Consider the following 16,069-nt stretch of genomic DNA (forward strand, 5'->3'; position numbering starts at 1 on the left):
CAACACATGCCACAGTAATATCACAGGCCCTCTCAGGGGTCACCCTGAGGAGACGTAGGCTCTGGAAACGGGCTTTCAGCAGGCCTATGGTCATCTCCACCCGGGCTCTGGTCCTGCAGTGAGCCCGATTGAAGTTCTGTTGGGGGCCTGGTTCAGGGTCAGGGTATGAGGTCATCAGCCTAGGTTGTCATGGTAACCCCTGTCACCCAGCAGAAGGCCATCAAACTCTCCTGTAATGTATAGTGGATACATCAGAGCATATTAAAGGAGGGAGACAAGAGAATTCTATTGTGAAAATCTTTAGGCTGCTGACCACGCTGCAGTCTGTTGCTCAGGTTAGACTCTCCATAAATCCTGGAGTCATGAACAGACCCAGACCACTTGGCCTCCACATTAGAAATGATGTATGCAGCATCACATATGATCTGGACAGTGCAGAGAATGACAGATGTTGAACTATGATGCAGTCTTTAACATTTAGAAACAGTAGTCAGTCTACCTGTAGCCTACCTGCACATTTATGCTGTGAATGGACTTCCTGTTCATGATGTGAGGGAGCTGTGATGGGGATGTGTGTGCATCTATGCAGCCAATCACACTGGGAAATCCTAAAAGAAATTAAAATGACTGATCCCAGTCTGAGGCTGCAGCACAATGTCATTAACAGAATATGATTTAAAATGAATTTAACAGATCTCTGCATCATTCACCTGCAATTCTGTGGATCCTCCTTGATGTTCTGACAGGTTTATGTCCAGGAAAACCACAATGATGGTAAAAGTCGTTTCAGGACCAGGAAAACTTTTCTGACTGTCCTCCATACAGTTGTCTTACTCTGCATCTCTGACATCATATAAAAACTTCCATTTGCAAAGAACCGCAGCGCAACACACAATATCTGCTGGATGTGAGAGCATGACTGGTTGGTAATGTAAATGTAAGGACGGATTAGGTTGTTTATGTAGATTATGGACTTGAAACGATTACGAAACGGTACCGCTCAAACCGATAATTGTCCGGAAATGCGAGAACATTTATGCTCGGTCTGATAACAATCTACCGGCGAATATTTAATTATCTGTGCAGTAATGCTGCTCCTTTATCCACTGGATCGTTAATAAAAGCTGTTCTACGCCAAAACTCGCTCGCTTACTGACTGAATGAATGAGGAAATGAAACAGCGTGTGGCTGAAAGAGGGCGGAGACAGAGAGAAACTGGAGGTTTTCTCAGATAAACCTGCTGGTGACCAGGTTAGAGTCATAGAGTCTGTTACTGCGGTAACTGACCCAGAGTTGAAGTTACCCCTCTTTGTGAAACAGGCTACAGTTACCCCGCATTCCCTGGTTAGAGTTACCTCGCTTCGTGATTTCACGGAAAACTCTGAGTTTCCCTCATTTCAGGGTTAAGAAACTCAGAGTTTTCACTAAACCTGCTTCGTGAAATAGGCCCCTGGTTTTTGTGTTGTTTGTTGATCCTGTAGAGAAACTCCTGATCCGAGTTTGTTGTGAACCAGTTCAACAGGTTGTAGTCAGACATGAAGCAGCAGGATCAGAATCTGGAGAAACAACCTTTATTATCACTTCTGCAGAGAAGAAACCAGGTTTAAAACTCTACATAGAAATTATAATGAACCACAGATCACTGATTAGATTCAACTTTATTTTCATTGTAAAAGAACAAAGACAAACAGCTTAGAATCAATGCCAGAGTGCAAAAAGCAGCAGGAAAGGTCCTTATTTCCACTGTGTTGCAGGATAAACAGTCATTTCTGTGAAGTAACTCAGTTCATTCTATCAGTAGAAGTTCTGTTTATTCTGTTCAACCTTCACTACAGTTCAGGAACTAACAATGTTATTTTACTACATTTATCTGCAGATTAACAACAAAACATGATATAGGATGGAGATCAAACTTACAGACCACTTATCAGTATCAAAAATATCAATAATATCTAAAATATATAATATTATCTGAACCTTTACCACATTAAAAGGTAAGACCATCAGCAGAGCTACTAACAGATAAAACATTAAAACACACATTAAAACAAGAACTTTATGAAGAATCTGATCATCAGTTTACATTCTGCAACTGAGTGCAAAGTTTTTGTACAGATTAACAGAACAAGATATAATATAGGATGAAGATAAAAGTCACAAACTCAGAGCAGTTAAAAAAGTATTAAAAATATATTCTATTATCTGCACCTTTACCATGTTAAAAGTTCAGAGCATCATCAGAGCTGCTAGCAGATAAAACATTCAAACCAGTTCAGTCTGAAGTTGTTCATCAGTTCTGCTTCATTCTGGACAATCAGAACTTTTCTATCTGCTTCTGATCTCATCTGACAGAACACTTTACATCCACAACATTTCATCAGGTTCTAACATGCAGAGCTTTGGAACACATTTATTTCCAGACAAAGCAACAGAAAAGTTGATGAAGACCAGCAGCAGCAGCAACAATCCACAGGATCAATCTAGATCTAAACTCTGAGTAGTTTTCATATCACTGTTATTACAGTTGAGTCTGTATTATTTATCTCATTGTTATTCATATTAGTTATTGTCATCCTTTATGTTAGTTACTCATCTAACCTGTTTTCATGAAATATCTGAATGTTTATGTCAGATTTGGTGACCTATCCTGATGGGTGAGTAGTTCAAGGACCATTGTAAAGTTAAAACTCAGGTGATTATTTCTGTTTTGACAGTTTTAGGTTCTTATAAATGGAGTAATTATGATGATTCATTTGAAAGACAGCATGCATTTCAAACTCACCTTCCTGCTCAGGGTTCAGAAAGTTCAGGATCTGTTTCTAAAAGTCTGTTAACTGACCACTGAAAATATTCTACACGACCATTAAAACGTTCCAGGGAGGAAACCTCAACTATTTTAAAAACTGCCCTTAGTCTGGCTCATCATCTGGGACCAGTCTGCCAATAGAAACCCTAGCAGGAGCTGAACTCCAGACAGCAGAGCTCCCAGCATCCTCTGAGCTCACAAACCCTCCACCACTATAAGGTGGCAGTTAAAGGAGACCACATGGTTGGTCCACACCTGGATTCTCTTTGTTCTGCTGCTGCTGCTTCCATCAAAGTTACACAAGCTCTGGTTGTTTCTGATGCTGTTCAGGAACTGGTAACATCTCTATAGGTGCTGCTTCATCAGGAGGAACTGGGAGGTTTGGATTCTGCCCCATGTGTTGTCTATAGATCAGAAAACCAGCAGCAGCCACAGCAAGAAGTATCACACCCACTACGGATCCTGCAATGATTCCCGTCTTGTTTCCTCCATCTCTGGTGTTTATATCCTTTTCTCCTCCATCCTTTTCTCCTCCATCGCCAATGAATGCATTCTTGTTTCCTACAGACAGAAATATCAGAGATATCAGGTGTTTGAGCATCAGTCAGATCAGATGTTTTCTCCAAAGTCTCATCAGCAACATCTTTATAAACCACAAACATCTGATCTGAGACCAAGCAGCTTCATCAGAGACACAAACTGAACTCTCAACACAAACTCACCTGGTTCAACAACTACCAGGTAGGTGATGCTGATAGGATCTTTCTTTCCTTTCTCAGAAACACGACACTCGTATGTTCCAGTGTCCTCCATCTTCACTTTCTTCAGAATCAGAGAAGCATCTCCGTCCTTCACCTCTTTATTCTGCAGATCCACCCGGTTCTGATAAGATGGATGCTGGTATTCTGGATCTAAGTGTCCATCTCGGTACAGAAGAACATATTCTGGATCCTGATCAAGTCTGATCCACTGTACAGCAATGATGGTGATGCTGTACTTGTTGGGAACTTTACATGTTAGATTGACATCCTGTCCAAGTTCAGCTGTGATGTTTGTCTGAGCTGAAGAAGAAACAACAGAGAAGTTAAAGTTGATCCAGATGAGAAGAGTTCAGGTCTGGAGTGGCTAATCAGGAGAAATGGGACAATTTCCGATGGGCTGGTCTGATGTTTTGGCTGCGAGGGGCAGTGTTTACTTCTATTTTTTATTTTTTCTGGGCCAGTGTTCAGTCATGGCACTGGGTTGATCATTATGCTGCTACCACTGTCCCTGGACCTTCTTCCCCTCCACTGGCAGCTGTTTTTTCTCTTTTTGCTTTTCTATTTATTTTGCAGACGCACCGTGACGCAACACGTCCGTGCACAGAGTCAGAGGTGTTTGAAAGATGGAGAGTAGAAAGAGCAAGAGAGAAGGCAAGAAATAAAAAGAGGAAAGCTCTGAAAACAGATGCAGCCAAATGTGCTGAAATTATAGACTTTTTCATTAAAACAAAGAAATGGTTTGAAACAACAAATGATGATGAAACGGGTACGGCAAGATGTTGAACTTTGCAAACCACCATTCAAGTTAATTAATTATCAATCAGTGAATTGTGCGGCTTTGTGCTGTATAACATAAAGTTATAGAACTTAAATATTAGTATGATGTTGGGAAACTTTGTCCTGCAGCCCCTCAGAGTCAGAAGAAAGATCCAGAACCAAGCAGCAGCAAGAGCCACAAGTCCAGAGTGGGAAGTCAGAGCTCACTGAGTGAATGTTATTAGAATGAATCTAATGAAATAGACCTGCTCTCTATGAGAAGATGATTCCGATCTACATGAATGAAACTGACCTGAACTGATCAGAAGGTTTGTAAAAAGGGGAGATTTGTGCTGAGAATTAAAAGCATTTTAAAAATGTGATTTAGTGTCAGAGGCAGAACCAGTAGTGATGAGAGGATTATTGCTGTCAGTAAAGAAAGGGGTGAGCTGTTGGAACAGAGAGAACAAGCATTAGTTCCAATACTTTCTATGCCCAAGCCATAGCAGTGACCCTTTTTATTTTTGATCATTAAAAGATGGTAAATACACAAAATCCTCAACTGAACGGGAATACAATGAAAGTAATTTGAAAGAAGCCTGCACATTTTTAAAGTCACCCTTACTTGTACTGAATTGGAAATAGTTCAGAAAAATACACTGAATTACAGGCTTTTCAGAACAGTGCTCTATGGTAGACTTAACATGTAGTTATAATGACATGATTTTAATAATAATGAGTCGTGATCTAAAGTGGGCCGGTCTGAGGAATGAAAGTCCAGGACTGAAAATGAGTCCCACTCCGGCCTGAAAGAGTTTAACCACTAAACTCCTCCATGAACTCTGAGCTGCTGCTTCTGCTTCTGTCTGGACTTCCAGGACATTAAAGGTGAAAATGTGTTTCCCATTAAAACCTCCGTGTTTGATTTTCCTGCCAGCATTAATCATCCATTCTATGTTATTAGTCTCTAATTCTGCAGCAGATACCAGATTTTTCTTCTCTTTTTCACTTCCTGCTGTACTATGGGGCACTGGAGAACAAAATTATACCTCTGAAGTTAGTGAAGAAGCTATGGGTAGTGCTGCCGCTGGCGAGGCCCCGAGTCTCCAAGTTACGTTAGTGCTGGTGCTGGAGGAATTACCAGACTTTCAAAAAGATTTCCAGGACTTACCACGATTAACCAGAAGATTACGAAAACAGAAACTCAAAACTCTATCTCTTAGACCCTCCAGAAAAACGCAGTCAAAAATCCTTGATTATGTGATTATATGTGGGGTTTTTATGCCATTTTATGTGGGGAAATTGTGGAAAGTTGCAAAGTATGTGAATAGTTGTGAAATATGCAAAAAGATGCAAAATATGTAAGAACTGGGAAAAAAAGGTGATTCTTCTCCTAGATCCTGTTACTAGGCTACCACTGAATGAAAAACAGCAATATAAAGATAAACAGACATACTACATGTAAGACACATCACAGTAAGTGCTGCTGCTTCCATTACCGTAAGTTGTTTGAGTCCTTTGTGTTCAGCAAACCTTTTGCTGTGCTTCGTCGTGGAGAAGTGCTGCAACACGGTTCATTTTCTTCGGTGCTCCAGAACGATGTTGCACGGGGTGCAAAAAAGTTTCCCCCCACTTTCATGCAGTAAATCTGGGTGCTGTTTTGCCCGGTCTCTGGCTGAAATATTCGTAGGTAAATGCGCTCCGCATCAGCTCGTGCTTCTAGTGTGTGTGTGAATGAACTGATGACGTCAGGCCGGGCGTCACATAAAAACTCACAACTCCATTTATATCGGTTATAGTTTTCTCATTTTATGTGGGAATTGTGAAATCAAGCGGGACCCGTATATTTCTCTTTTTTTTCGTGGAAATGTAAGATTCTTGCGGGACTTGTGCTGTTTTGCGGGGATTATGCGGCCTTTTGGGAAATAATTGACCCCCGCACAATCATTGTGGTGATGAATGCGGGAATTCATGCAATCGCATAATCACGTTTTTCTGGAGGGTCTAATCTCTGTACCTCGTCTTTCCCTCTCTACCTCCTTCCAGCAGCAGATGGGTTCCCCAACATAATGTTCCAGGTTTCTTCCTGTTCAAAGGCTGTTTTTCTTGTATTTATGTTCAGTGTTCTTGCTCACTCAGGGAGTAGATCAGTTATTTCTGTATTCTTACACTTTATACATGCGGTTAGTAAATCATGACTAGTGGTCTGGTAAAATTTGTGAATGGGCTAACTAATCCAATGAAACATAACAGAATTTTAATCAAAGTGACAAAGATCAAGCACAAGTTGTGTATCTGCAGGAAACCCATTTGAATGATAGTGAACATGAGAAGTTGAAGAGAATGGGATTTATAAATATGTTTTCCTCTTCCTACACACACACACACACACACACACACACACACACACACACACACACACACACACACACACACACACACACACACACACACACACACACACACACACACACACACACACACACACGTGTGTGTCTTGCTATCTTTGTGGGGACATACCATTGACTCCCATTCATATCTAACCTCTAACCCCTAACCCTAACCTTAACTCAGACCAAAACAATGGCTAACCCTAAAGAAACGTTTTTGCACTTTTACTTTTTTCAGTAACAACAACATGACCAAGAAAACACTGTTTAAACTTGTGGGGACCCAAATGAGGTCCCCACAAGTGACATAGTTTTTGGTTTTCCTACAGTTGTGGGGACATTTGGTCCCCACAATATAGCAAAAACATGGGCATGTATATATATGTGTGTGTGTATATATGTGTAAATGTGTATATATATATATGTAGTGGTGGACACGATTAAAAAATTATCTAATTAATTACAGGTTTGTAATTAATTAATCACAATAATGGCATTTTTGTCAAACAGCAATATTTGACAGAATAATTGAACTCATTTCAAATAAAATTTGGTTGACAGTTGAATCAATGAATAGACATATACATATTTATCATTTAAAATGTCTAAAATTAATACAATTTTGAAATGGGACATATAGAAAAAAGTCACTTTGATGATTTAAAGTCTGAATTTAGTTTTTTTCCATTGTATGGCGATAACAAAAGCATAAGGAGTTCAAGAAGCTTCAGAAAGTTTCTGGGTCTGATAAATGGTGTCATTTTAATGGTTCTGTTTTTAGGAATATACCAAAAAGGAGAAGAGACCAAGTTTCTAAGACGTGTGTTTACAGAACATCCTCTGAATAAATGAACATTATAACTCACCTCTAGAGGAGCAGACCAGAGAACAGATGATCAGAAAGCAGAACACCCGTGTTCCTGCTGCCATTTGACCTTCGTCTTCTTCTTCTTTTTCTTTTTCCTCTCATGAACACTTTGACCGGGAACTATATCCAACAAAGAAATGAAAGTTTAATCAGAAACTACACATTAATGTCGTTTACCGATTGTTATTTTTCGGAAGGAAGCCGTGAGCTGCAGCATCAGCGTAGAGAAACAGGAAAACATGGCACTGATCGGAAAAGACGTCAACCTCAACAACGACGATCTGCAGGGTGGAGCTTCATTTCCAAACCATTATCCAAATCATTACTCGCTGAAATAAATCATTATTTTCCGTCATTGAAACACCTAACAAACAAAAAATCAATAGAAGTATGGAATATTTATGAAGAACTGTTTTGTTAAAGAGATGCCTCTTTTTTTTTTAAAGTTATGCAATTGTCAGAATTCTTTTAGTTTTGTTTATTTTTTTGGTTTGCTTTTTTCCCTTGATTATTGTTCTTTTTTTTCTTCTCTCATTCTTTATTTGAATGTTTTATTGTAACAAATGTCTGAAAGTTATCGGAATGAACTGTCTGTATATGCTGTAAATATAAATCTCACTGTAAATATGTACAATACACAATAAAAAAAAAAGCTTCATTTCTGTAGTTCTGGTAAATCACGTGACTTCAGACTTTCACAGGAACAGGAGGACATTCATCATTTGTCTTTTTAGATCTAGAGGACACACTGATGATTCCTCCTATTTGACTGGTTACATGAGATGTGCTGATTATTGACTGACTGATAAACCAAACGCTGCTGTTTTTATCATCAACATGCTCAGAGAACAAAAAGGAGAAAAGACCAAGTTTCTAAAATGTGTTTATAGAAAGCAACCTCCTGAATATTAGATCTGAACGTATGAACATGTTTAACTCACCTTCAGAGGAACAGACCAGGAAACAGACGATCAGAGAGAATGACGCAGATGTTCAAGCAGACATTTGATCGTCTTCTTCTTCTCGTGATCAGCACCTGGACTGGGAAAAATATCAAAGAAAGTTTTAAGTTTCAACAGTATACAGACGTTTACTGAAAATTAAGCCGTGATGTGCAGCGAAGTCAAGAAGCAGAGAATAAAGTCGCCGATAGAAAGACGTGACGCAGCGCTGACTGGAGGTGGAGCTTCATTTCTGTATTTCTGTTAAATCACGTGACTTCAGACTGACGTAAAAACATCCTACAGCTGCCCCTATAGTAGCTCCTGTTCCCTGTATTACTCCTATAACTCAGACAGAATACTTGGTCATAACTGTGAGCGTCTGTAGTGAAACTAATCATGTCAGTAATTTCAGCCTCCTGGTTCTCGGTCCTCTCAGACCCGGATCTGAACTAAGAAGCAGCTTCAGGACATCCACACTTTCTCTCTGTAAGTCACTTTGAACGAAGCTAAAGCTCCAGTCAGACTCACCTGAAGCTGTTTATCTGCTTCATCTGTCACCTCAGACTTCCTGCTTGTTCATGTTTAAGGAATTCAAGGAGTCACGTGACCAAACGGACCAATCAGTTCCTCCTTCAGTCAGCAGGATGTTTCTATGGAGAACAAATCATATGTTAATGTATTTATTTAACTGATCAGTGCAGCTTCTTATTGATAACTGATAGCTGCACATTAAAACAGTTAAACTAACTGTAAACTTCATATATTTAAACATGATGTTGTGTTGAAGAGTCTTCAGGTCTGACTCTGTCTCATAACGCAGGAAATCACTTTAATTTATGGACAAATCAAAGATAAATTCATGTTACTGATTGAATATTCCCTGTAATAAATGTAGGTAGATGTAGATACAACTATATCTGTGTATTTATCTACACCTGCTTTTCTGCTCATCCTGATGTCACTGTATGTGATGTCATCTCCTCCAGCTTCTCCTCCATCATCTGAAATCAACCAAAGAGACAGAATTTAATCTGTAAGTAACTTAAAGAATAATTCATGAAGAGAAAACTGCTGAACATGAGTAAACACATTTCACTCATTAGAACTGTTCCAAAGCAAACAGCTCCCTCTGCTGGCCACAGAAACACACCTGGAGAACAGAGACAGGTAACAGGATGCAGACTGGTTTATAGTTAATCATCTGTGTTCTGATCAACAAGGAAATGATACCAATAAAACAGTAAATTTATTTGTTCATGAACAAAACAGTGGTTTGTTAAACTCAGAGTAAAGTTTCTACCTGATGTTCCATCTGTGAAGGACCTGAGAAATGTCTGCTGGCAGGAAAGGGACTTTAAATGTCAGATCAGGAGAGAAATAACAGAATTATCTTGTTTAAAACTCAGATTCTAGTGAAATTATAGTTATATCTACATTTTTAGGTCTATTAGCTGAACTAGAACTTTCTAAGTAAATACTTTCTGAGGCTGATTCTGGATTTCATTTGATGGTGATGGATCAGAACATGATTTATATTGTTACATAAATAAAAATAAAAGCTTGAACCTCCTCCTGTCTTAGTGAGAGAGGAAGAACAAACAGAGAGGAAGAGGGCGGGCTTTACATGGAGTCACATTAAAATAAAAACCATCCCTCAGACAGCTCAGTAGCACAATGGAGGAAACGTCTGTACGATGTCTGCTCTGTAAGTAGAGAATCTGTTTGATTTTACTGATGATGGAGGAGGAAACATGAAAGGTCTGCAGAGGAACTTTAACCATTAACAAGGAAAGTGGACACAAAGAAACAGACTGGGATGAACTTAGAGCCATAAAATGTGTCTGCTTTATACTTTTACTGCTTTATACATCCAGTAACTGAAGACCAGTTTCTAATCTCACTTTTTAAAGCAGAATTGTAGAAATTCAATGTTCAGTCAGGTGCTATATTTACTATTAGAAGATTGTTCTGATCTATAGATGACTGCAAAGTAGCACATGGGTCAGCTTTAGGATGTTCCTTTGTAATCAGTCCATGATCAGAGTGATCAGGAGGCTCTGAGGCTTCTCTGTCCACAGTTATGTTGACGACACTCAGATCTATGTGTCTGCAGACGAGCCCAGACTGACTGAGCGAGTGTTAAACTGGATTTTAGATAGAAAGGCCTGAATGGAACACATCAGTTTACTGCTGGAAGTTTGGATCAGAGAGGAACTGAGAACTCACTCATTATTATTCATTATAACGGGAGAGACGACATCAACTATCATAATAATAAATAAATAATTTCTGCAGAGATTCGTAAGTCTTAGAGTCTGACGTGTTCCATCTTGGCATCTTTGCCCAGGTTTTTAATGTCCGGCCAGCAGGCAGATGGGTCCCCCCTATATAGAGCCGGGTTCTGCTCGAGGTTTCTTCCCTGTAAAAGGGTGTTTTCCTGCCACTGTCTCCTTTGGGCTTGCTCTGGGGGTCAGGCATATGGGTTCTGTAAAGCGTCTTGAGACGATTTGACTGTAATTGACGCTATATAAATAAAATTGAATTGAATTGAATTAATGCACTGCACAAGACGAGGCATACATCCAAAGAGGGAAGGGGAAACAAACAAAACAGCAACAACAAAAACAAAAAAGAAACACAAATCACAGAAGAGACAGCAGACAGGATGTGGATGAAAAATACCGGACTCAGTATTTTGACTGTTATTTTTGTAATACTGTAATTATTATTATATATTGAATATAATATTGTTCCTGACTTCTCAAACCACCTGCAGTTATAAAACAACTACCACTGATGCTACCAGTACTATTATATCTCTACCACAATCTCCCATTCTGTTTTTGAACATTTTTTTTGTTGGTTTATGGTGTGATTTATTATCATTACTATTACTATTGTCATTATTATTATTATTATTATTATTATTAATATTATTAATATTATTATTATTACTCTACCACTATTGCTATTATTACTGGTATTATCACTATTATTAATATTGTCATATTATACTAGTATTACGATTATTATTGTAGTTACTAGATTATATACTTATTTTCCCCTCAATGTCTGCTGGTTACTATCACACATGAAATAACCCCATCAGCATTGTTGTTGTTGTTATCACATCATTACAATTTATATAATTTCATCTATTATGTATGTTAATTGGTTACTCTAAATTGTCCGTAGGTGTGAATGTGAGTGTGATTGTGTGTCTGTATATGTAGCCCTGTGACAGACTGGTGACCTGTCCAGGGTGTCCCCTGCATCAGGCTTCCTTTGTATGTTCTGCCAAAAACACTCTTGTGAAGACATCCATCCTCCCCATGTTTGACTACAGCGATGTCATCTATAGAATGGCCCCTAAGTGGCCCTTAACAGACTTGATGTCCTCCATCACTCAGCCACTGGTGCTCCTTTCTCTACCCACCATAGTGACCTTTACTAACTGGTGAGTTGGTCCTCCCTGTACACCAGGCGACTCCAACACTAACTTTTACTCATCTGCAAGACCCTATCAGGGAAGACCTCACGGAACAGTGTATATGTGATTAATTAATTCCACTTGCTGCAGTTTAATTCTATTTATTGTTATTGGCTCAGTAGCGCCCTCTCTGGAGCTCTAGTATGCAGCTTGTTGTTCACTTGTTTTTTTTTTATGAGTACACGTGCAATGTGATCTATCCAGATGTTGATTACAGTGTGTTCACATGTAGTTAATGTTTTTATGTGTTTGGAGATGTGATTGGGGAGTGTGGGACTCTCTGGGAGCTGACTATGTAGTGAGCATTGGCCTGATGAGCGTGCTCCTTTCTTTAGTGGGCTGTACTCGAGACAACCATGCCTGCTGACCAGTGGTTTCTTTATTTCACCAGCATTAAACGGCACAAAGAGGATGATAATAGCCTTCTGACTCCTTTATTAAACATAACACAACACAGAGTGGAGGGGTTTGACCCAGCCAGTGACAGAGTGCTACTGTGCATGGTTACACTTAGTACCTCTCCAACCTTCTACACTCTTCCCACAACAACTACCACCTGAGGTCCAGTGATCTCATAACACACTCTGTCCTCAAGGTTCGCATTGTCCAGAATTCCTTTAGCTTTGCTACAACGATTGATTGGAATTCCCTCTAAAAATCTCTCAAACTGCCATTCCATCACCATACGTGTTTAAGCAGAAGCTGCAGCAGATGCTGGCTGACCGTGGCACATGCTGACTGTTTGCACTGAACTGCTAACATTAATCTAGATTGTTTAAACACTTGTGTGTCCTTTTTTGTAGATCTATTGTTTATTATCTTCCTGCTGTGAGCTCTTCCAAGTTCATCGTTGTAAATAAGAAGTTGTTCTCAACTGATCTTACCTGGAAAATAAAGAATAAAAAAATAAGACTCGACTGAAGCTGAGATGGAAGAAGTTTAGGAGTCATTTAGTGTTAAAGTTTATTACTTACACTTTAGCCAATGCATGTGTTTTATTCAGTTTCATTGTTCGTGTTATTTTTTTTTAACACAGATTGACTCACTGACCCTCTGATTGATTGATTGATTGATTGATTGATTGATTGATTGATTGATTGATCAGATTACAGATAGTGAGAACATCTATCCTCAGAGCAATCAGACCATTCAAAGCTTCTAGTTCTTACAGCTTAAAAATCACCAAAATTACACCATCTATGAGCCACAAAGAGTAAAAACGGAACCAATGAACGACTGATCTGTGATGTTCCCTTCAATCAGAAACCTGAATCAAGTCTGACCTTAAAATGATGATAATTCATCAGTCATTTTCTTCTATGTCTCATTTAAAAATTCAAAAAACAAAACAAAAAATCCCAATCAGATTCTGTATAAAATTAAAACATTCTGCATCCCTCAGTCAAACAATAAGGACACTAATGACTCAGATGAACTGCAGTGTTTCCACAGAGCAGAGAGGAGACAAGTTTAGAAATAAATTTAAAGAGGGTTTAAAACCAAAGAAGTTTTCCTTAGTAATATTTACTATTGTGAATAATGAACCTCAGTTTTTTGTGGATAATTTTCTTTGAAAACAAACTCTAATCAACTTGAGTGTGATTTCTCTTTAGTTCTGCTCTCACTGATGAGCTGCAGAACAAACCAGGTGAAGCTGAACCTGAGTCCCAACAGATCTCAGTTCTTTGAAGGAGAGTCTGTTTCTCTGAGCTGTGAGGATGAAGACAGATCTGCTGGATGGACTCTGAGGAGAAACACCACCAGAAGAACCAGAACTCAGTGTGGAGATGGATGGGGAAGACCATCTGGTTCCAGCTGTACCATCAGCAACATGTTTCCACATGACAGTGGAGTTTACTGGTGTGAGTCCATGGAGGCAGCAGCCAGTCAGAGCATCAACCTCACTGTTTCTGGTAAGATGAGCTGTGCAGTCAGTGCTGATGAAGCTGTGTGTGAATGGATGAAATGCTGTAGTTTGTCTCTGTGTTGAGGTGGATCAGTGATCCTGCAGAGTCCTGTCCTCCCTGTGATGGAGGGAGATCCCCTCACTCTGAGCTGTCAATCAAAGCAGGACTCCCCCCTCCCAGCTGCTTTCTATAAAGATGGCTCCCTCATCAGGACTGAGCCCGGAGGTCACATGACCATCCTCCATGTTTCCAGGTCTGATGAAGGCCTCTACAGGTGTAACATCAGCAGTCATGGAGAGTCTCCATCCAGCTGGATCTCTGTCACAGGTGAGGACAGGTGTTTTCTACACCGACTTCAGCAGGTTTCAGCATTTATGTGATCATAAATATTAATTATGTCTTCAGGGAAACCCACAACCACCTCTACTCCTACATCCACCTCTACTCCTGGTTCTCCTGGTTCTCCTCTTCCTGTGGTCCTGTCTGTAACATGCTTTATTCTGCTGGTTCTCCTGGTTTTACTGGTTCTACTGGTTCTACTGGTGAGACGTCGTGTTCTCAGGAGACCTAAAGGTGAGACAAACTCAGAACAATGTCATCAATTAAATATTCTTTAAGATTCTTACAGATTAAATTCTGTCTCTTTGGTTGATTTCAGCTGATGGAGGAGAAGCTGGAGGAGATGACATCACATACAGTGACATCAGAGTATTACATCATCAACAGCAGCCAATCAGACGGAGCAGAGGTAGAGTTTTATGTGCTGAGTCTCCAAAGTTCTTCTGTGACAACATAAATAATTTATTTGACCTTTCTAGGAGTCACTCTACACTAAGACGTGTTTCTCCATGAAGAATGTTTCACTGCTTCTTTGTTTCCTTCACTGACGTCTTCTTCTTCAGTCTCCTGGATGGAGTTGTGAGGATCCAGGTTTGACTTCAGACTGTTTGAGTCCGTCCTCAGCAGGATCAGTGTTTCAGCCAATCACAGAGCTGAGGAAGCAGGAAGTAACAGACTGCAAAGCATTCTGGTAGTTGTAGGAATTCCCCCTCAGAGCCTCTTCTTTGTTGTCTCTGCTCACAGATCACCAAGATTTAAACTTATTGCAGCTTTAATCCTCCACATCTTTAACAGAACAGTTTCTACGTCTGATGATTTATTTTCAGTGTGTTCTTGGTGTGCTGGACTGTGTGTTGTGTCTCCTGTGGTGAGTCTGTTAAAGGAAACCAGCAGCTCTGTGGTCGTCAAGGTTCCTGTTTCTGATCAGAACTCTTTGTGTTCCACTGCAGGCTGATCTAAAATATGTTAACTTTCAGTGTAATCCAGTTTTTCTTTCAACCAGCAGAACATTTTACATTGAATCTATCTCCATATCTGTGTTTAAATTCTCAGTCTCACATCATTTTCTGATTTCCTCACACCTCGGCCTGTTGACACGTTGATGCTTTCATGTTGTGGTTGAAGATGTTTGACTTAATCTAGCAGCTCTGAGGTCAGAGTTTTCTGTGCAGCAGTAGAGGTGTTAAAAAGATAAAAACTGTCAAAGTATGACCTGTACTTGGTGGTGTTGTGGTCACTTGTGTCTGCAGTTGATAGATAGATAGATTAAACCTTTATTAATCCCACAGCAGGGAAATTTACAGTGTACAGCAGCAAATAGAACGCTTGAATCAAAGAGATTGCAGCACACAGTGCATTTATATATAAATAAAAATACTTTCTTCAGAAGAAGAAAAGAAAGCAGTATTTACAGCAAAAATTTTTTGAATTGCACAGCATCAATATTTACATTTTTTTTTATTGCACAGTTTGTAAATGGGTGAACAGAAACTACTGGGAGCCTGATTGTAAAGTGTGACTGCAGCAGGAAGGAAGGAGCTGTGGTATCTCTCCTTTAGACACCGCGGGTGAAGCAGTCTGTCACTGAAGGAGCTGCCCAGTGATCTTACTGTTTCCTGCAGGGGGTGGGAGGTGTCCTCCATGATAGACAACAGCTTTGTCATCATCCTCCTGTCTCCCACCACCTCCACAGGATCAAGGGTTCAGCCCAGGACAGATCTGGCTTTCTTTACCAGTTTGTTTAGTCTCCTCCTGTCTGCAGCCGTGATGCTGCTGCTCCAGCAGACCACTCCATACATGATGGCTGA

The 16,069-nt window shown here is 39.8% G+C and overlaps 3 protein-coding genes across 4 annotated transcripts in view; 1 reads left to right on the forward strand and 2 right to left on the reverse strand.

The window, feature by feature from the left end:
* LOC127532705 (coxsackievirus and adenovirus receptor-like) overlaps positions 1-9,142 on the reverse strand; it is a 183,600-nt gene extending 174,458 nt beyond the window's left edge. The window contains exon 1 of one of the 2 annotated variants that reach the window (XM_051944744.1): positions 9,054-9,142. The gene's annotated coding sequence lies outside the window, so the exon portion shown is untranslated. The remainder of the gene's footprint in view (positions 1-9,053) is intronic. The other variant, XM_051944746.1, reaches the window with a different exon arrangement.
* Positions 1-16,069, forward strand: part of LOC127532703 (sialoadhesin-like) — a 258,353-nt gene that overhangs the window by 234,345 nt on the left and 7,939 nt on the right. The window contains exons 8-11 of the mRNA XM_051944726.1: positions 13,629-13,928; positions 14,007-14,249; positions 14,328-14,495; positions 14,581-14,670. Of these exons, the coding sequence (XP_051800686.1) occupies positions 13,629-13,928; positions 14,007-14,249; positions 14,328-14,495; positions 14,581-14,670 (801 nt within the window). The remainder of the gene's footprint in view (positions 1-13,628; positions 13,929-14,006; positions 14,250-14,327; positions 14,496-14,580; positions 14,671-16,069) is intronic.
* LOC127532706 (selection and upkeep of intraepithelial T-cells protein 8-like) lies at positions 1,556-9,013 on the reverse strand. Its single transcript, XM_051944747.1, has 4 exons — positions 8,523-9,013; positions 7,580-7,701; positions 3,529-3,867; positions 1,556-3,367 (listed from the first exon to the last, which is right to left on the reverse strand). The coding sequence occupies exons 2-4, from the start codon at positions 7,641-7,643 to the stop codon at positions 3,102-3,104; spliced, it is 669 nt and encodes a 222-aa protein (XP_051800707.1). The 5' UTR covers positions 7,644-7,701; positions 8,523-9,013; the 3' UTR covers positions 1,556-3,101.

The sequence above is a fragment of the Acanthochromis polyacanthus genome, chromosome 24 (assembly GCF_021347895.1).
Source record: "Acanthochromis polyacanthus isolate Apoly-LR-REF ecotype Palm Island chromosome 24, KAUST_Apoly_ChrSc, whole genome shotgun sequence".
NCBI lineage: Eukaryota > Metazoa > Chordata > Actinopteri > Pomacentridae > Acanthochromis > Acanthochromis polyacanthus.